Genomic DNA, 22,266 nt, shown 5'->3' with positions numbered 1-22,266 from the left:
TTTGGTTTTCTAGTTCTCAGAGCAGTTTGTTAACATTTTATCTCTCTTTATTGCAGGAGAGGAAATTGTTCCTGCATTTAAACAACAAAAAAAAGCTGCATTGAGGCCTATTGAGTCTTAAAGCATTTTCATTAAATCTGTAAATGTGCAATTTAGAACCTCAGACCTCAGCTGCATGCTCATTGCTTTAGCAGTCTTTTTACTTGTTGACTTGGTTTCCCGGTTTCACAGCAGCTTCCCCAAATCACTTAAATCACTTCTCTGCAAGGCCACCAACCCACTGCTGTGCCCAGCGTGCTCTCCCGCTCGCTCTCCCGCCAACTCTGCCCCCACCTTTACTTTCTGTTCACAACCCCCAGCTCATCTGCAGCTGCATTTGCCTCCCGTCTCTCGTCCCTCCAGCAAGCTGTCCTTTTCCTGCAGTGTGGCTATTACTGTACTGTCAGCCTTTGCCACCCCCTTTCCTGTAAGGTGTAGGTGTGCCTGGGTCTTCCATCCTTGAGAAAGTTCTCATTTGAATCTTTGGCCCATATCCAGTTATTGTACCGCTTTTTCCTTCCTGATCTGGCCAAGCTTTATTTTTTTAAATTTTTAATTTTATTTTATATTGCAGTCTTGTTTTTAAGTGATTACAAACCCATTTACTACCCACGTTGCTTTAGTTAGTATTTTTTTAAGAAACAAAATACTTCAGATCTCCTTTCCTTTCTTCCCCAGCAAAATGTAACCACTATTTTGAAGTGTCCTTCTTGTCTGTGTTTTTATAATTTGACTGCTTATATGTGTATATAAAAGAAATGGTGAAACCATTGTGTGCCATTGGTCCTACAAAAATAAATAATAACATTTTGTCTTTGAGCTTATGGCGTAGAGCCCCAGCAGAGGAGGGGGGAAAACCACACAAATAATTATTAATCTTTTTGATAAATCCAGTAACAGAAACAAACAGTGTATTTGAGAAAAAGATTAAACTTATTAGTATCTGAAAAACCATCTGCAAAATGGAAGGTGGCCATTGTTAAAAGTTCTTTTTTTAAATGATGGAACACTTTGTTCATAGGAAGTCCTACCAGCTCAGTAAGTTGCTATTATGGTAGAAAGAGGGTTGGCCAGCGTGAAGTCCCACAGGGCTTGCGAAGCGCACATTGAAACTCTGACCTGAAATGCTGGACTCCGGAAAGAGCAGAGGGTAATTTGTTGTAAATGAGTAAAGTTATTTTCACATTGGATTTTGGCATAATCATATATTTGAGAGGACAAGTCTAAGCCAGTCTGAGGAGTGTAACAACAGTATAGGTGAGCTAAAACGAGGGCTTCAATTGAGAGGCGTTGAGGGGCACCAGCAGAGAGCGATGCTGCGTTGTGGAGAGAGGAAGAAACTCAGGAGGACATTGTTTTCTGGTCTTATCCTTTGGTTGGATGATGTTGCTGAGACAGTGGATACAAGGAAAGAAACAGATGTTTTTCTAGTTTGGGTCACTGTGGCTGACCCTCTGGGAACCTTTGCTAGTTGTCCCCACTGAGTTATTGGAAATTTTGATAATCTCCATTTTATTTCCCTTTTTGGCTTTTTAGCTAAAGACGTGGGGCCAGGTGCCCTAGGGTGATAAGAATTCTGGCTCCATTGCTCCCTGATGACAGGAGCTTTGTTTTGAATATGGTATAACATCCTGGGTAGTAGAATGCAACCTTTATTTCTAAAATATCCTAAAAAATCCGTGCTGATGTCACGTGTGGCCTCAGTTGTACCTAACCCCCCTCTGTGACCGCTGTATCCCCACTTTTCTGTGGGTGGTTTTCCCAATCACTGTTTCGGGATGATCCACCGGTGCTCATATCGCCCATTCTTACTTATCATATGATTGTCATCTTTGTGCTTCTCTGTCTTACTGCTCTTGTTAGTGTTGCCCCTGTCAAGCATCATGTATGTGTTTCTCCACTCCTGGGTCCCTTTGGTTGTGCTAATAATGCCTTATTGTACTTGATCTGCTGAAGGGGGGGGATTGCCTTCCTGTAGTTCCAACACCCTCCTCATGCCATACTTTGTGGGGTAAACTCAGGAAGCACTAATTTCTGGTCCCAGATTGTTTGGATTGTTCATGGGTACTGTTCTTTCAGTTTCTATTTGTTGTCCCTCACCCAACCCCCGAAGACTTAGATATCCGTGTTGTGGCTTGCAGGAGGCCCATTTTGAGCTGAATGTTATGCTAGCTCCATATCCTCTGCCCACAGCCATCTCCCCCACTCCTGCCGCTCCATATACATACACACACACACACACACATATATATATGTATGTATGTATGTATATATATATATTGCTTTTACTTTTATTAACATTTATTTTATGCTGGATTTACTCCCGGGCCATACGTTTTTGTTTCTTCCGGGGCACCGTTTTCTTCTGTGCAGCCGCCTCTTCTGGCTTAGGAACCATCTGCCCTTTTTCAGTAGGACCATCTCAGGCTGGCAGGGCGAGCTCCTGTGAGGGTTCATCCGCCCATGGGCTCTGGAAGTTCTGCACCCCGTCTTGGGAGCTTTGTTCACCTGGATGTGCTCAGTGACCAGAGAATCTGCATCTAAACCCTTAAGTTCTGCCCTACTTTTGCATTTTTAAGCACGTGCAGCAAAAATTCAGCTCTCCTTTTGGGCTACTGTTAGGCCTGGGCACACCTACCGGCTCCACCGTTGTAATGACGAGAATGGCGCACAGCCCTTTTTTTGGGTAGTTGGTGGCTTTTCTAATATGCATACCACTTGGTGGCCTGGGCAGTTTCACGAGTGTTCTCAAAGTGAACACGAAGATTTGAATCTCTTAATTTGCATAATCGTGTGGGGTTTTCTGGGTCAAGTGAATAGCACAGTTTTCAGAGGCCACCCGAGGCCGCTTGCGGGAGGAGCCTGCCACTCCCGCTTGTCACAGCCTTGCCTTCTCAGCCCCTTTGCCAGCAGTGCCATGAGCGGCCTTGTTGGCTGATTGGGCTCTTCGTAAGTTTTCTCATTGTATTAGCTGAATAAAGCAGCTTTTTCACATTACTTTTTTGCCCTCTAATAATCCCCTTTGCTGATTTAATCAGTTTTCTTTTGATTTATTAGCTTATTATGCTTTCAACCCCGGTGTCCACCTTTAAAGGTGATCACTTGTACTAGCTTCCCGCTTTATGCATGGGGAATGGGGAGCAGCCGGCGCACAGCTCTTTCGTGGGGAGACCGCGCCACCTTGTGGGCTGGAAGGATATTACTGTGGAAGTTCTTGAAGCCTGGCTTCATTTTTCCAGTTACTGGTACACGGAAACTCACATCTTTGACTTTCAGACTTTTTAATACCATGTCTGAGTTGGTGTCTCTGCAGTTATTAATTCATTCAATAAGGAAAAGCTAAATACCAATCAGGCATTACATAGTGTGTGTGTTAGGGGTACTGATGAACTGGAGAAGTTTAAAAACTAATGGGGGAAAGACTCCGAAAATAAGTAATTATGAGGCTCTGGCAGCTGCGTAATATGAGCTTGTACAAAGTGCTCTGGGAACCCTGGAGAAAAATGACTCACTTTACTTGGAAGATACTGAAACACTTCTCAGAGGAAGTGTTAGTTAACCTGGAATTCAAAGGATGAGTAATACGTTTATTAGACAAAAGGTGCTGTTTAGAAGCTGGAACAGCAGGTTTGTATTCAAAGGCCTTGAGGCGTAGGTGGGGGAAAAGTGGAGTATCGCTGAACAGGGTGAAGTTTGCAGCGTAGGATATGTTGGGGGATGGAGCAGAAAGTAAAGTTGTAGATTGGCCCTTTCGTGTAATGTACGAGAGGAAAGACAAAGAGAACTAGTGTTTTCTATGTACCTGCGATGCAGAGACCTCCAAATATCTTGTTTCATTAAATCAAAGTATCGTAGTGAAGAAGGTGTTGATATCCCCACTTTACAGTTGAGGAACTAGCATCTCAGGATTTAACTTCACCAGGATCTCATGCCTAGGGTGAAAGAGTATGTGTCCCAAATCCTTCGCTCTTTGCACGGCCACGTAGCGCCTACCTTACGTGCTGAGCGAGGGCTTTGGACTGGCTCCTCTTGGGGGTCCCCGGGTTATCCCAGAAGCCCGTTGTGATCTGACCGACCTGAGCAAATGCTGAGACTGGGGCCGGGCTTTGCTTGGTGTGCGGCGCACACCTACCTCAAAGGAGTTTCAGTGTTATAAAATGGAACTCAGTTAGATGGGATAAGTGTTTTGGAGTTTGGAAAATGGTGAGTGAGAAGATTTTATGAAAGGAATAGGGGTTGAGCCATTCCCACAAGGCAGCAATTTTCAGCCTTTTTCATCTCATGGCATATAAACTAATTACTAAAATTCTGCCGCACACCAAAAAAATCACATTTTTTCCTTTCTGACAAAAAAAAAAGGTGTAACGTTGTAATTCATGCCGGACGGCCACTGTGGGGCTGGCCATTGTCCTTTTTTTGTTTGACAGTCAGAGGGGAAAGGTCAGAGCCCCCGACTCAGTAGTCTGCTCCTGCGTGTTTTGAAAATTCTTGCTGCTCACCGGCTGAAAGTGGCTGCCAAGTCGCTGCCGTGAGGCGGAGTGTGGTTGGGAGGCCACAGAGGCGACCTCGTGGGCACCGGCCGCGGGGAGAAACGGGCTGGAAGTGCGCAGCCGGCGGCGGTGGGCCTGTGGCGAGCGGCGGAGGGAAGCCCTGCAGGGAAGGAGCCTGACCCGACCCGACCCGACCCGACGGCCTGTGTGCTGCTGCCCCTTATCCCAAGTCTCAACCTGCCCGTCGTTTAGGCCCGGAGCGATGGGCAGCGGACCCGCGATCTGTGACTGCTCCAGAGGCCTTCTGTCTGAGCTGTGACTGCTCCAGAGCCCTTCTGTCTGAGCTGTGACTGCTCCAGAGGCCTTCTGTCTGAGCTGTGACTGCTCCAGAGGCCTTCTGTCTGAGCTGTGACTGCTCCAGAGCCCTTCTGTCTGAGCTGTGACTGCTCCAGAGCCCTTCTGTCTGAGCTGTGACTGCTCCAGAGGCCTTCTGTCCGTCTGCGCCGGAAGGTGGACGGATCGTTTGCCGATGGTCTGTTTACGTTTGGTCTGCTCGTTTTTCTTGGCTTTATTCTTCACTTCCTACCTGTGGACGGCGATGGGGAAATAGAAGCCTTTCCGCGGGCCCCGTCCGCCCTACTCCTGGGCGCTTATGGCTTTGGTTTCGCTGCTGTGGGATGGGCTGTTTCGGGATCAAATCCGTTGTTCATTGTAGTTCGTGGCTCGGTGTAAGTATTGTCGGTCTTTTTCAGGGGCCCATTTTTGCTGCTCAGAGAGACTTGCAAAGTGCTGCTTTGCTGTGTGTACGTATTTAATCTTTAAGTTTCTCTTTTCTACCTAGTACTGGTGGTGCCAGGCTAGGGCTCTTTGGAAGGGCTCAGGGTTGCTCAAAGATTCAGCTTTTGCCGTTTCAACAGCCAAGGAAGGGGCTCCGTAGCTCATAATTTAAAAACGTAAAACAATTATTTGAGGAAAATTGAAGTAAGCCTAGTGAATGAGACACGTGCAACTAATTGCATAGATAGTGACAGAGATGTAGTTTCTTTTTCTGCCATTTGTTCCTGTTTGAGGTTTGATGTTGAGACAGCTTTCCTCAAGGTTTTTCAGACTTGATAAGCCCATGCATAAGAATCACCTGGGATATTTGTTTAAAAGGTCTTGCGATGGCTCTTCCCCCCAAGGATCAGAAACTGGAGGGGCTGGGTAGATCCTAGGAACATGCATTTTAAATTCTCATCCCGGGTAATTCATAAGCGCATTGAAGCTTGAGAACCACTGGACAGAATAAAATCTCAGTATTTGTCCTTGATGATGATGATGATGATAATAATTGTTATTATTACAGTCTTTTGTTAGCCAATTTCATTGCCCGTGCCTGCAAGCAAGAACTTGGAGTCATTCTGCCTTCCCTTTGAGTGTAGAAAAGCTTGATGCTGGTACTGCTAAGTACTGTCTTTAGAACTTCTTTTTCATCTTTTATTTTAAAAAAAAAACAAACCTGAATAATCCTCACTTCATAGATATAAAATTGCTATAAAGCCCCTCAGGTAACAGCCGCACTGTGGGAAGGGAGCATCTGTGGGCCTCGAAGGGAAGTAGGTTATACCCCATACTGAAATGCTGCCTGTCCGAGGCATAATTGAAAGTGAAAAGTATGCGTAGGCTTAGTACAGTGATTTATAATAAAGGCAGGAGAATTTTCTGGACAAGGAAGACTAAGTAAAACAGAGTTTGTGGTGCATGTCACAGCAAGGACTTTTCAGGACGGAAGCCAGACATGAGTCCTGTGGGAGGTGAGTAGGAAGACAGGAGGACTTCTCTAGTTTGCCGCTATTCCAGACATTTTTAAAAATAAGATTGTTTTTATATTCTTAGTTCTAATCAGCTTTCGTAAAACTTGAATCTTTGAAAGAGACAACTCAATAATTCAGAAATTACAATGATCTTATTGGACATAGAAAGTGCTCACTAGATTGAATAAATGTTTGTTGATTGAGAGTCGTTCTCTGCAAATGCGTGCGCAAGCAAATAGAGCTCTGACGAGTTAATGTTTGAAGTTTTTTTGGAAAAACTAGAGAAACTGTCATCTATTGTAGGTAAACAAAATTATAATAAATGAGAGGTATTGAGAGGATCAGTTTCTTCTCTTGACTCCCTTAAATTGTTCCCAAGATTTTCCTGATATTGTTGGGGCCGGTGGGACTGGCACCAGTTCTTAGAGTGGGAGAGTCAGACCCGACCTGGGTTCAGCAACCTTAGTACTTGTGCTCTGGCCAAGAAAGAATTCAGAGCCAAGACTCCCACTGTAAGAGAACATTTATTTAGAAAAATCACAGAGATGGAAGAAGTAATTCCTAGAAGAAATGGGCTCAGGAAACAAGTGATAGAGGTAAAGGAAGGGCCCTTGGACCTGGGGAGTGAGGAGGGTAATGGTAACTTGCCTGGGGGGAGGGGAGGGAGAGTGCACTCGGTCCTCAGTCCTTAGGGTTTTAAGGGTGGAGATTTTAGAGGAGGTCCCCCAGGGAAGATCCCAACAGAATATTCAGCAGTTTTGCAAGTATGCCCTTTCAGGGTCTAGGTCTCCACTGATTGATTGGTCCATGCCAGGGCAAGGGGTCATTGTCCAGTGCATCTGTCCCTGAGGCCAGCCCGGGGGCATTGCTTGTCTGGTTTTGCTGCATTTCTGGGCCTGGAGCTGAAGTACAACTGAGGCCTAGATGTTATTTCTAGGGAGGAAAGGTCAGGAGGTCCAAACCTGTGATCAGTGATACGCTAAGGAGGAAAGGTCACCCTGGGGATGAGGTCCCACCCTACAATCGTCCTTTGCTAGGCACCCAGGGCTTTCCACCCTTGTGACCTTCTGTACCTGGCCCATCGTCCTTGCTCTGCTCATGTCTTTCTAACTGCCTGCCACAATGTGAAGAGTCCATCCTAATTACAGGGTAATCAGTGAGTTTTCAGGGTACCAGAATATTTACTGTCACAGTATTTTATCCACTTTAGACATTGATTGTCTTTTACTTCATGGGTATGTTATGATCAGTGCCAGGAAAGTTGATTTACAAGGCTTGCATTTATTTTGTCCTTAGTAATTTTGCCTTCAAAATGAACAAATTATGGAATAACTGCCAATGTTTGTTATATTATCTATGTCACAGTTAGTCTAGACCTCGGTGACATTTATTGTACTTTTTAAATGTGACAAAAAACTGTAGAATAATTATTATTTGCATTTAATGAGCATTGCTCATTTAACCCTTACAGCAGCTGTGGTAACTTGCCCACAGCCACATAGTAAGGGCAATCTACCTTAATTTCCTAGCTTTCTAGATTTCATATCTGTTGACCATTCTTTGGCAATAAAGAGACCAATTGTAAGAGCAGAATAAAATAAGCTTATAAAATAACTCCTTTTTTCTTTTTATTTCATGTCTTACTACTTATTTGAAAAAATTTGAATAGTTCTTAGATCTAGCAAAACACATTTTTACTTTACATAAGTCAGAATTAATAATAATGCTGCCACCGTGGCCAGGTGGCTCAGTTTGAGTGTCATCCTGTGCATCAGAGATTGCGGGTTTGATTCCTGGCCAGGGCACATGCCCGGGTTGTGGGCTTGAACTCCAGTAAAGGGGTGTGCAGGAGGCAGTTGATCGAGGTTCCTCTCTCACATCAATGTTTCTCTCTCTCCCTCTCCCTTTCTCTCTCTCTAAAAATCAGTAAACGAATCTTTAAAAAAATCCCTAACAACAGAAAACCTAAATAAGTAAATAATTCCATCATCTTATATTAAGAAAGATACCCCCCTCCCCCCCAAAAAGCCACAACTAGGTAAATGATTGTTGATTGCAGAAGCTAACGATTAAAAACTGGGAGGCAAGGGCATAAATTATTGTTTTTGCATTTTTATTTGAGAAATTATTTTACTTTTATGGCTTCATTGAAACTATATTCTGACAACTTTTTAAAAAAATGTTTCTTTGAGGCCTAAAATAGTTGTGCAGTTGGTTGAGAGTTGGACTTGGGAGAAACAGTGATCAGCTGCTGACTTGCTTTGGAAGCAAATAACAAAATGAAAATGATTAGGTGATAGCGATTGGTGTTTTAAATAACTTAGTTATTTAGAATTGTAAATAGAATTGAGTGTCCTTGAAAAACTTTTGGAATCTACAAAGAATAAAAAGGACTTGGCAGAGACTGCTGAAGACTCCATTGCAGCACTTCTGTGTGACTCGCTGGGACCCGAGGGCAGGGGAGGCCAGGCAGTGCAGTGTGCAGCTTCCATGTGCTGCTCTTAAAAGAAATGGTATGGTGATTGAAAAAGAAAAACATTTTTAATTGGGCAAAAAAAAAGAAGTTGGGGTGTGCTCTGTCTTTCCACCCCTTCCACCTGCTAGAATGTGGATGTGGTGGTGAGGTTTGGAGCTATCACCTTCGAATATGAGATGGAAGCCAGGTGTAGGGGATGATGGAGCCACACAGTGGAAAGAGCCTGGGTCTCCACACTGTAATGCCACCATATCCGCCTTGGGCTGGCGGTGCTCAGGCTGTTCTGTGCCAGAGAGAAACCAACCTCCTCCTTGGGTACGCCATGGCTATGCTTAGCTTTTTGGTTTGTTTTAATAGTAGCCTAGCCTGTTGATAAACTTGATTCTATAAAATAAAAAAACTTACACTTGGCAAAAAGCACAGTAATCAGAGTCGAAGCATAAGCCACAAACTGGGGAAAATGTTTTCAAAAGGCTGATTTTAATAAGTGCTTCTAGATAAGAAAAAAATTATGTAACTTAATAGGACATCGGCTAGAAGGTACCAACTGATTTCACAGGAAGATAAATAGATATGGCTCATGAAAATAAGAAAGAAAGGTGCTCTTATGGCAATAAGAAAAAGAAATGAAAAGTAAAATTACACTAAGATATTGTTACCGAACAGAAAGAGCTTGTCCACCCAGCTCTAGCAGAGCCAAACATTAAACCCCGAGAATTGCAACGGGGAAAATGTATATTAGCTGTTTTATGCTGAATTGCACCGTCCAGGAGAACAGTAACTAATGCTCAAAAGCCCAGACTCCAGGATGGCGTGTAGGTTACAGATCGCTAGGACAAAATCACAAGTCACTGTGGGTTGAGGTCATGCTGGGAGCTGATTGGCCTGAGGTGAGGTAAGGGTAAGAAATCATTTCTTCAGATCTTGAGGACAGCTCTGAGGTCTGTTCCAGTGACCCTCTGCCTGGTTTCATGGGATTGTTCCACCGTAGGGCTCAGGAGCTGAAACTTAAGTCAAGACGTTATCTTTAGCCTGCCAGAGGTCTGGACTGGGTGACCATTAGTCAGGTCTGGGCTACTGTCTCTCCTGCCGCCTCGGGGATTGCTGATTATCAGGGTTTGGAAAAGGCTGGGTCTCTGAGGGATATATACAGGGTGAGGCACAAGTAGGTTTACAGTTGTGAGTACAGGAAACAATTTATTTTTGTATTATTATTTGTATTACTTTTGTATTATTAACAATACGAAACATTTTGTTTTGTATTTTAATTATAAACAGTTTATTTTTCTATTATTTTCCATACGAACAACCTATTACCTCACCCTGTGTGTGTGTGTGTGTACACACACACACACATATATATACACACAGAGGGAGATATGATTTCTAGAGCTAGGGCTTAAAGCTAAATTTAACAAAGTCTTGAGGACCCTTGATTTCAGTATCATTTTCATCAAGCAGATTGGCAAAACCCCAAAAGTTTGATTAAAAGCCTCCGTGGTAGGAAGCCTGTGCTCCCCTGCGGCTGGCCCCTCACCCACTCTGCTTCGGCCACACCGCACCGGCCTCCTTGCTGGGCAGTGTCAGCTGGTGGCCTTTGCCCTTACACTTGAGATCCTTCTGCCCTTTGCCTGGACTGCTGGTTCCTTAGGGATCCATTTGACTCACTCATCTCCTTTACTCAAATGTGCTCTTCTCAGAGAGACTCTTCCTGACCACCCATTTCAAACTCTAACACCCCACGCCCCCTTTTCCTTACCCTATGCTATTTTTTCCTCTAGAGCACAGATTTGTAATTTATTCGGTTTATTATTTTCATTATCTATCATGAATTGTCCCACCAGAATATAAGTTCTTTGCAGGCAGGAATTTTTGTTGTTGTTCCCTGAAGTATTCTAAGCACCTAGAACAGCCCTCATCATGAAATTTTTAATTAAACATTTGTTAAGTAAATGTAACAGCATAGGAAATATAGTCAATAATATTGTAATAACTATGTACAGTGCAGGTGGGTACTAGAAATATCAGGGGGAACATTTTGTAAAGTATATGATTGTCTAACCACTATGCTGTATACCTGAAACTAATACAAAATAATATTGAATGTAAATTGACAAATAAAATAAAAGAAAAAACAAAAGAAATTCATCTATGTCAGCTACCCTCCAGATAATAAATATATGTTGTTTTAAACTGCTAAAAAAAAATGTAACAAACTATATTAGTAAGGCTGTGGGGAAGCAGGTAGGCAAATCAGTTGTTAACCACCCATGGAGGACAATTTGACAATATTTATCAGAATTGCAGTGTATGTACCCTTAGGCCCAACAGTTGTACTTCTAGTTACTTGTTACAGTTACTACTGTATACACAAGATTACTCATTGTAATTTTTATTTATATTTTTAAATAATTGCGTACGATTAAAAACAACTGAAATGACTGAGTAAAATGTTGCTTATGTCAAATATGGCACATTCACAAGACAGCGATTTGATGAAAAGATCGCTAAGATTTAGCACAAAGGAAAGAACACTGTAGAGTGTACTTTTTTTCTGTAAAAAGAAAGAAAAGATGGTGGCAGGAATAAGAATAGGTGTCCATTTTTATGTGCATATGCATAAGGAAATTTTGAAAGACTATCCAAGAAGTGTGCAAGTGTGGTGGAAAAATGAGGGAGCTTGGTAGACAAGGGAAAGGGTTGGGAAGACCAACTTTCACTGTTTACCTCTTTGTATTTTTTATTTTATGAAGCAACGGAAAGTATTTTCAGTTCAAAAAATTAAGCTGAAAAATAAAACTGGGAATGGTCTGGTCAGTGCTGTACGTCAAAGGAACATTTAAAATATTTAAATATCTGACAAATATCTTTAGCTTATTTGAAGGATAAAAAACTATTTAAAAAATGATTCCAATTGTAAAATAAGCATTTTAATGGACAGGTTTTATGCTATTTTATTATTCTTTATGATTCTGAAGGTCACATGGGTACTACACTTTGTGCTATGTATGTTCTGATTTTGTTGTTGTTGTAGATGATCATCTGATTCTATTTTCTTTTCTTTTCAGTCCTGATGACATTGGGACCTGCTGGTATATCCTTCTGTCTGGCTCCGTGTTCATTAAGGAATCCATGTTTCTTCCAAGAAGCAGGTATCGTATGGACATTCTCTAATAGGTTATCCATGGAGCTTGAAATCCTTTTGCAGAACGGAGTTCTTTTGCAGAAATCTTTTCCTGTTTCCTCTTCTGACACAAAGCAAGGCAGTGCCTTGGGGTGTTAATACATAAATCTTTAAGAAAGTACTGTTTTATGTTGTAAACACTGTTCCGGTCTCCTTAACAAAGGGCAGGAACAAAAGACATGCTGGTGACATGTCCATTTGTTACATGAACATGTCAAGCTAATTTAGGACACGTGTGTTCCTGGGGAACAAAACCAGCCTCTATAACAGGCAGTCTCATAAACATCCAAAGAGAGTAAAAGAAGGTTCATTGAGACCACATGGGACTAGAAATGGAAAGCCAGGAACTGTTGTTGACTTCTCTGCCTCTCAGGACCATATGGTCTCTCATTTTTGCATCTGTCTGAGGACTGGCTTCCCGCTCTCTAAGGCTATTAATGTCTTTCTCCCTGTGACTTTGGCTTGTATGTGCCAACTGTTGATTTATGACCTTATGTCCCTAATGTTTACACCATTTGACTGTAGTGCCTGTGCCTTTTCTTTGGATTCTTCAGGCTATAGTCTGATTGGCTTGGCTTGGGGCCGGTATGTTCTAGTTCCAATCAGCTATGGCCAAAGAGGGTTAGGACTCATCTGGCGTAAATGTGGCTGTGTATTTCCAGGTTTCCTGACAGGGGATATCAGCACTAAGATTCAGTAGTAGTTTTTTCCAACTGTGTATTTTTTACAAATATTTTTATTTTGACTTAAGATTTTAAAAATTTTAACTGGTTAAATATCTTTATTTAAAATTACTAATTAAATATTTTATTTGAGTTGACGAAATGCATTGAAGACTAGTGCACTCCCAACCCCCCTTCTATAACAACCTAATATTAAAATATATTCTTGATAAATAATTCAGAGAGGGTCAAGGACATGTTAAGAATCCATTTTAAGGATGTGAACAAATTTCTATAAAAAGTCAGAGTCAGTGAGATAGGGAGAGGTAATTTATATGGTCCTGGATGTGGTGATGGAAGGCAGTGAGATGGGCCGCTGGCCAGCGTGGTGGTGAGAGTGCCAGAGACACGTTGCGTCTAACGAACGACAATCTCTGAAGCTCCCGTGCCTGTTCCGCCTTCCACTTCTCTGAGATCAGGTTGGCAGGCATTACTTACTCTCTTTGGAACATGGCCCCATGAGGGAAGGAAGCTGCCTGTTTGTTGTTCTTATAGGAGCAATAGTTGTAGTAATAGTAATCGTGTTGATGGTGGCGGTAGTAGTAGCAGTGATAGTAATAGTTGTAGTAGTAATAAAATGGTGAAAAAAAATAGCTAAGTCTTTGGTAGTGCTTTCTACTTGCCACGTACTATTTTAAATGCTTTCTATGTATTGAATTGTTTAATTTCACAACTATCCTTTGAGGTAGATACAATTATTATCTGCATTTGATGACTGAGGAGATGCTGGTAATGTAGAATTCCTAGAAGTCTGCCTGGAAAGCTTGGAGTGACCCTGTGAAACATTTCCTGTAATTCTAGAATTCCTTTCCCAGAGGAATGGAGAACTGAGTAGCAGTACTTTTCTACTCCCTCAAACACAGGACCTATTGTTTGGTTCCTTTGTGGAGACCATGTCTGACTCTATTTCTGAACTTGGAAGAAGGTGCAGGCAAAGACTATTTAAGGATTGGCATATTTTAAAAATTAATGTAAAGTGTAATAATAATTATATAAATATAAATTATCACAGATAAAGAAAAGAAAAAAATGTCGCTTAAAAATCTCTCTACCAAGATAAGCTCTTTAATATTTCAGCGTTTTTCCATCTCATCTTACATGTTCCACATGCTAAAGAACATACCTTATAAATAATTTAATATCTTGCTTATTTCAATTAACATGTATATGCATTGCCTCATAATATTAAAAGCTGTTTGTAAGGACTTACTCTTTATACATCTTAATATCTAGTTAATGTTCAATTATTTGAACTTTGCACAATTTAGTTATTTGTTGTAAAGGGTAAATTATGCTTTAATGAATGTGTTTTGGAACGGATGCATCTGAAAGAGAACAGAGGCTAGCGACCCCTCCTCTTGTTGCAAGGTCTGCTGTACAAACTCAGTCTGTAGCCCAAGGTGCTAGCACAGCAAAGGAGCCTGTGATGGGCTTTCTGGACTACCCGCCATCCTCCGCTAGTCAAGTAACAGCTTGTTCTAACTTGTGGAATAGGAACCTCATGTTCAGAAAACTGTTGTTCTAGAGGAAAGAGGACTTGTAGTTCAGACCTATTTCATGAACACATGTTTGGGACTCCACGTCTAATTATTTTAAAAGATGACATAAGTCACTATTTCTCTGGCTGCATGTCAAATGCTTGCAAGTCAGTACTCTAATGGGATGAAGGAAGGAATGGTGTTTCAGACTGAATGACAAGCCAGGACTATATATAGGTTATTCCTTCATGTTGCACCTGGTGACATTTGCTCTTTCCAAGTTGTTTGTTTCCTCTGGAGATGTTGCCTTAGAAATAGTGCTGAGGTGGTTCTACTAGGAAAGAGTCTCTACTGGTACTATGCTAAAAGTTGACATTAGCGAGTCATATATATTTCTCCCTCTGGAAAATATTGAGGTTTGATTAACAAATAATGTGGCTTAGGTGTTAGTAATAGTTTGCCGGTTTTACAAAATAGCTAATTCACAGACCATTTTCCACATTTACCATGTTTTTCTCATGTCAGCCTAGAAATTGGTTATCAGTATATATGATCAGTAATTTAATCATTCTCTTGAAAATTTCAACTCATTTGTACAGGTAATTTACCTTTAATAGTTAGTTATAAATCAAAGTACTTTGAGCAACAGTTTCATATTTTTAACTAATTCTCATGAAATTGCCTTGACACTGATATATCATCATGTGAGAAGGGTGTTATACATGACAGAAAATTTGTCATATGGCTCCCAGATTTTATTAGCTTTTTTGAATTTCTCAATTGACATTTAAGCCAGCATTTTATGTTTTTATTATTTAAAATTTTTTTTCATTTTCTTTTTGAACAGATAAAGGTTGTTTTGGTTGCATATTTTTACTTTGGTTGTTCAAACATGAATATTATTCCTTGATGATATTTATAACATTTATGGAGCCTATGACTTCCTTTGTAACATCCAGTGACAGCTTACGTACTCTTCCCCACTCTAAGCAATTCCAGTGACACAAACGTTTTTGTGAGTTTCATTGTACAGCTATTAGATTTATCAAGTTTTGAAACATTGGTATTTGTACAAGTCGCTATAATGTCACTTATAATGTTGCCCTAAGATAGAGCTAAACTCTTTATTTAGAGTATAATTTTTATTCTTGAAGCAGTGTACGATTTATAGTTACATTTTTCTTAAAGTCTTATTTAAAATAAATTCAGTTTCTTTGTACGATCAGAAAGATAGTGGGCGAAGGTAATTTAGGAATGCAGCAAAGAATGTTCTGGTTCTCATTTAGGAAAATGCCAGAGGGGACCTTTGCCCGAGATGAAGATCCAAATGGTGTGAACTCTGTGTTTTTTCAAGCTTGTAGGCAATGCAGTGTGGTCACTAAGTTGTGCAAGTTGAGTGCTGCACAGTTTTATGATGTGCTGTTTACACCCATTGTCATGGTAGGCTGGTAAACTGAGACAGTGATGGGCAGAGGGTAGTGAAGTATCCTGAAAAGGAGCTCCTCCCACCCTAATTTTTTCAAAGTTATTCTTTGCAACAGCGGTAGGGCTGGAAAGCAATAGATGAAAATAATCTTATATAAAGTTGCAGGTTTAGAAATGGTTTTCTTAATGTATTTTTGGTTTGTTCTGCATAAGGGCAGGAAAATATTATTGCCCTACTGTGCTCTAAACCAGTGTATTTAAGGCGCTACAATAAAAATGGTTACATGCTTTACATTTTCTCACTTCTAAAACTGCCTGACTCTATAAATGCTGAAGCCTATTTTATAGTGAAGTCACAGTGTAGTAACTTGGATTAATGTTATTTTTTTTGACTGCTGGCTTCTTTGAAAGGTTGAGAATCTAATTTAGATAATAAAGATAGGCTTACGCTGTGTTTCTAAACTTTCAGCTTGCTGTTTGGATTATTTGTTAGAGAAGGAAATAGTTTACCTAGGCTGTATATTAACTCATAGAGTTGGAATCTTTTTCTCCTAATGTGCAAGTCATTTTTACAGCCATTTGCAAAAAGAAAACAAAACAAAAACCCAGTATACTAGATATTAAAGACACGAAGCATTATTGGTACACAGACCCTTTGGATTTATGCTGGTCACAATCCTGGAAAATAATCACTCTTAGGACTATGTTCAACCTGCTTTTTTCCATCAAATCAATTTCATCATAGAGACCTCCAAAAAAGGACCTTTTCATAGAAATCATCATGCACACCATGTTTAATCATAAATAATATCTTTAGTCCTAACAGTAAAAAACTTTCTATGTTTTTCACAAACAGATCAATTGGTAAACAAGCTCTTTACTTCCTGTCAGTGTGGTCCCAGGACAGGGCTGTGAGGTTGAAGGAAAAGATAAGCCTGGGCCAGCCATAGGTCTAGGAAATTGGAAGATGCCAAGAGAAGGATTGTAATTAAACCTGGGAGCCAGAGGGATTAAGGACAAAGACCTATGCACAGAGGGGTGGGGCCTCCAGTTGCCCAGTTATATCAGGGGCAGACCTAGTTGTCGTCTGCGTGCTACGGTGACAAATGATACCTGTACCTGGCCAGCACTGTCGATGGAAACTGCTGAAATACCATCAAAAGTTAGGATTGGTTCATGGTTCCCTTTCATATTTATGGGTTATTCTGTCTCATTCTAAAATGGATTTGGTAGAGTTCAAATTTTGAGGTGCATTTCCATGTTATTTGAAGCATTAATAGAAACTTATATTAAGTTCTACTTACTGTTGGTCTCTACAGTAGGTTGTGGAATGTACAATGAAAGCAAGATGGTCTACTCCCTGCTGTCATGTAACTTAATTTCTGGTTGGGGAGAGGAGGCAGTTTTATGTGAAAGATGAAAGAATTGCCCGGGTGCCATTAAATAATACAGTACAAATTGATATAGCAAAGACTACTAAGAGTGGAAGACCCCTTCAAACGTTGGGGTATTTTAATATGTGTGGGTGGTAATCAAGGGTGGGTTTAATGTAAGGAAGTGAATTTTGAGTAGTGTTTATGATTTAGATTGCTGGGCAGTGGTTGGAAGTGAAATCTGGACATAGTAAAGAGCTTGAGTAATGTCACAGAGATAGGGTTGAGAGCTTGAGTGAAGGCACAAGAATAGGACCAAGTTGTCTAGAATAGAAATGCATTTTAGGGCATGGAATAGTTGGGAAAGCATTGGTGGTGTTGGCATTAATGAGAGGTCTGGTTTACAAAGCTGCATAACTAGGCTGACTGTTGGTAATTGAAGTCTCAGGTAACATTGGCAGGAGGCTGGGAGGAATGTGCACATCATTTATTTGTACTATGCTGACTGTGTCCATTTGTAATTAGTGCTTCTCTTTCATTCATACCAAATATATCCACAGTTTAAAAATTAAAATTTTGCTATCATACTCTCCACGATCACATTTTAAATTAAAGTTGGCAGCTGTAATGAGGATAAGTGGGCAAACAAGACATTTAACTAATCAGTTCTGAGAGGCTGAAATACTATTCTCATGGCAAACAATGAGCTACTTGAATTTAAAAATCACAGGCCTACTTTATACTTACCATTGCTCCATGGTAAGTTAATGGATTGCCCTGAGACTTGGTTTTTAGTAATGAAAGGGGGTGAAACAATGGGTGAATGATTCTGATACATGATATTCTTTATTTCATGTGAAGAGCTATATAGGATTAGAAAATCAAACTCTCGAAAGTATACATTTGTTATAAGTCATGTGACACCTTATTGGAGAAGAGAGGGTGGCATTTTAAAAATATTCACTAATGAATTATGTAGTGGAATGGAGGGTAACTTGACTGGACATTAAATATATCCAAAAGGTGGGTAACTTGACTGGACCTTAAATATATCCAAAAGGTATGAAGAGAAATGAGGATCAGAGTTCCTAAAATAGTATATTACAGGTAAGATTTACCTTCAGGTGTTGGCAAAATCACGGTAATGGGAGCACAAGTTAGCATGGAGGGAAAGAGTCATTACTGAAGAAGGAATGGGAAAAAGAAAAAAAGAAAAACAATAGAAAAACTCCAGATCATCTTAAAACTGTCCTCATTGAGTTTTAAAAACGATGTATTGGTATTACACACTTCCCTCCTGCCATGGGAAGAAACAGGGTTAAATGAGGTGGTGCATAAATTCAGAAGTTGCTGTTTTTTATAGCCAGCATTATTAGAAGTTGCTTATTTCTTTTTTTCTTTTTCTTTTTTTTTTAAAAAAAATATCTTTATTGATTTCAGAGAGAGGAAGGGAGGGGGAGAGAGAGGTAGAAACATCAGTGATGAGAGAGTCATTGATCGGCTGCCTCCTCCGCAATCCCTTACTGGGGATCGAGCCTGAAACTTGGGCATGTGCCCTGACTGGGAATTGAACCAAGATCTCAAGGATCCTAGGTCAATGCTCAACTGCTGAGCCACGCCTGACCGGGGAGGTTTCTTATTTCTTTAAAAGAAAAAATTGTCCCCTCCCTCCATTCCAAGAGAAAACATAAGACCTTGTTCAATTTATATTTGGAATGACCCAAAGTTAGCGGGTGATGCAGAATTAGTAAGCACTAATAAGTTATATAAGAACTGCTTATCTCAGGCATTGGCTTATACTACCCATTATCACATTATTTTGGAGAAGCAGGTGCTTGGGACCTGTATGTAGTTTGCCAACTAATGATAACAGTCAGTAAATCAAAATGTTACTTCTATTTTAACTTAAAAGTGTTCAACTTGATCTATACATATGAACATATACGAATAACTGAATATATAGTTGGATTGAAATATATGTGTATATTTATAAATATGTATATGCGTGTTGTGTGTGTCTCCCTACAGTTATTTCCCCCCACACCTAATCCAGCAGCAGTTTTAAAAAGCTGACATATCTGTATCAAGAGTGCCAAAGTATTCTGCTTCATAGGTTAAGTAATTACTAAGTTAGAGATAGTTATCAAGAATGAATGGTAATTGTATTCTTTTAAAATATTAATGCATAAAACCTAATCACTGTAAGAAATAGTACCCTGAAAACTTCATATCTTAGAATTGTTTACCAAAAGGATTATCAAAAGTGATGATCTAATTTCTAGATGACACCTTACCTAGGCTATTAGTTGTGTCTTTTCAAGAGAGTCCTCCCTTCGATACGTAATTAATATTAATGAGCCTTTGATCCCGACCTGTTTTCCAAACTGCTCACCTACAGTTCTTTCTATGTATATCCTTCAGTCTCACTCATTCACCCTACAAATATTAAGTACCTTTTCTGTGCTTGCCCTGAATGTGGTGCTGAAACACATAGAGACCCCGCTTGTGTGTCATCAGAGCCAAGAAATAAAAGAGCTTTAAGAAGGAAGAGGGGCCCATTTGTCTGGTGCTGTAGAAATGTTCAACACGGTGAAAACAAGGACATGACTTTTGGATTTAGCAACTTGGAGGTCAGAGGCGAAGGTGACCTGAACGAACAGACCAGTCTCAGTGCAGTGGTAGAGCTGGTTGAGGAGACAGTGGGAAGATAAGAACTGGCCGAAGAGGAGTTTCATCAGAATGGGGAATTTTATTGTGAAGAGAAGCACGGAAACGGGTGGGGCTGGCAGTTGTTAAATCAAGAGCCATTTGTTTCTTTAAAAATGGAAGATGCTGGTGCATGTTTGTATGTTGGTGGAAGTGATCCGGTAGAGAAGAGTGAATAGATGTGACAGGAAAGAGGGAGGTCACTGCAGGTGTGGATGAAGCCCACAAGGTGGGGGGCTGTTAGCTTTGGAAAGAGTGAAAGAGCATCACCCTTTTCACACAGATTTAGGACAAAAGGCATAGGCCCATAGATTAGGGAGTTCAATGGTGGGCGTTTAGGAGTTTTAAAGAGAGAGAAGTTGTGAAACAAAGGTGGTGCCGAGTGCCCATTTGATATTTGTGGTCATAGATTTATGGGTGGTCCCCTCCCCTCCTATGAACTTTCAGCTGTTTAGGGGCAAGCATGGAGAAGGCGTGTGGTTGGGTGTTGCTGGAATTTGGACTTTGCTAGTTGCATACACTAAAGGGAGAGAAGGGTGCAGGAGTTAAGGGTGTATGTGGAACACCTGTATCTCTATGTGTTTGCTCCAAGTCCCTTGCACTCTAGATACTATATCTGGGATGCAGCTTTTTCTCTCTCTAATGGCTTTAATAAACTGCTTGTCACCTACTGTAGAAATTTCTGTAAGTCTGTCTCAGTTCTGACCTCACTTTTGTCCCCTGACAATTGGTTTTTTAGTCAATAACAAGCACGTCAGAGTTAGAAATGACAGTATGGGTCAAATCACTGCCTGTTTCAGCACTCCACTGCCTTACTCAGATGTCACTGGCTCTACTGAAGTAGCTCCCCGTATGCCTTCAGTCCTTCCATAGTGTCAGCATATCATTGTTAAAAAGTACAGACTTTTTCTTGTTGATCACTTGCATAAAGAGCCTCAATGACTTCCAGCTACGAGATTGACAGAATCCAGACTCCTTAGTGAGGTGTATAGGGCAGCTCAAAAGTGTGTTTCCAACCTACATGACTCCTCACACCCTCTCCAGATACCCAGGCTGATGATTGCGGCCTGAGCGTACCTTTCCCGGGCTGTTCCCTCTGTCTTGGATATCCACCTCATTGTTGCCACCCCGCCCCCACCCCTTTCCATCCACCATGTTTTATGTATGTACTTCGGACACCATTTTCGGATATAATGTCAGGATCAATCATTTGATGCTGTATCAAACTAAGATTTTCAAGGCATGGTCTGTATAATATATCTTTGTTTCCTTAGTGCCTAGCACATAGCGGGCATTTAATAAATATTTATTGAATGATATTAGTTCAGGATTATATTTTTAACCTACCCTTTAAAAAAAATCACTGTTTAAAAGAGTTTAACAGTATTATGCTAATATATTCCCCTTTAGAAATATTATTTGGTAACCCATGGCTTATTGGACGTTGGGTTAAAGTCGGGAGGAGTCAGGGAAATGCATGAGGCTGCAGCGCCATAGGGGAGGGAGCCTGGGGCGGGCCTCGAGGAGCTGGTACTAGTCCCTGCGGGCGGGAGTGCAGAAGAGCGGGACAGGGCAGTGGGTGTGTTGCTGGAAATCATTTTGCTGTGTTAATTACAGCTGGTTTTGGTTGCATGAAACAATTGTGTAAACACAGCAGGAGCCCTGTTTACAGGGTTCTCTCCTGTAAAGAGAACTCTGAAGGTAGCCGGCCCAGGACGGCCTGGGGCTGCAGTGAGAAAGGCTTCAGGCTCCTGTCTTCTGTACTTCCAGGGGCGCCCAGCTTCCACCCCCAGGGCCGGGGTGGCCGCCCAGCTCCCGCTCCGGCCTGCGGTGGAGGCTCGAAGCCCGAGGAAGGGCGGGAGAGCACAGAACTGAACTGCCATCCACATCGGATGTTTTGAACACTTCTTTTTATATTTCATTGTCCAGAATGTAGTCATGTGGCCACTTCGGGCCACCCAGGAGCCTGAGATATGTCGTGTTTTATTCAGAGATGCACTGTGCCCCACTAAAAATAGTAATATAAAAATATCCTTCTAGGGAGAAAGGAGAATGGATGTTGGAGTAGGCAGCCAGCAGCCTGTGTTAGACTTGCTCTTCAGTTTCCCCTCACGCTCTCTGTTTGTTAATTACCTTTCTTTGCTAGATTGTCTTCCTTAGCCCTGGGCTTACACTCTATGAGCTTACTCACACTCCTTCAGGTCTTGCATCATCCGTAATTCCTACTTGCCTTACCTAAAGTTGACTCAAGTCCAGGTATTCCCATGACACATATAAGGTAAACATATATATATATATATATATATGTATAAAGATTTCTTCAGGATATGCTGGGAAAGAGTTCCAAATAAGGCAAATAAAATTATGGAGCCATGTAAACTTGGTTTGACTAGAGTTGATGTATTAAAGGGAGAGTTTAGTTATATTTGATGTGAATATATTCTGTGTTAAATTTGAGATAAGATAGGTCTCTAGTAAATTATAGGAGTAGAGTTAAATATGTAAATAATAAAATGGGATATACTAAAATGTTCTTCCTTCTGGGATAAGTTGTGCTTTCTGCTAGGATACAAAAGGTCT

At 41.0% G+C, this 22,266-nt stretch overlaps 1 protein-coding gene across 6 annotated transcripts in view; it reads left to right on the top strand.

Annotated features, from left to right (window-relative positions):
* The window catches only part of RAPGEF2 (Rap guanine nucleotide exchange factor 2), a 218,203-nt gene that overhangs the window by 78,400 nt on the left and 117,537 nt on the right, over nucleotides 1-22,266 (top strand). For all 6 annotated transcript variants that reach the window (XM_087816523.1, XM_087816524.1, XM_087816525.1 and 3 more), the window contains exon 4: nucleotides 11,867-11,950. In XM_087816523.1, the coding sequence (XP_087672649.1) occupies nucleotides 11,867-11,950 (84 nt within the window). The remainder of the gene's footprint in view (nucleotides 1-11,866; nucleotides 11,951-22,266) is intronic.

The sequence above is a fragment of the Miniopterus natalensis genome, chromosome 4 (assembly GCF_054644295.1).
Source record: "Miniopterus natalensis isolate mMinNat1 chromosome 4, mMinNat1.hap1, whole genome shotgun sequence".
Classification (NCBI taxonomy): Eukaryota; Metazoa; Chordata; class Mammalia; order Chiroptera; family Miniopteridae; genus Miniopterus; species Miniopterus natalensis.
This window is presented reverse-complemented; position numbering and strand designations above follow the sequence as displayed.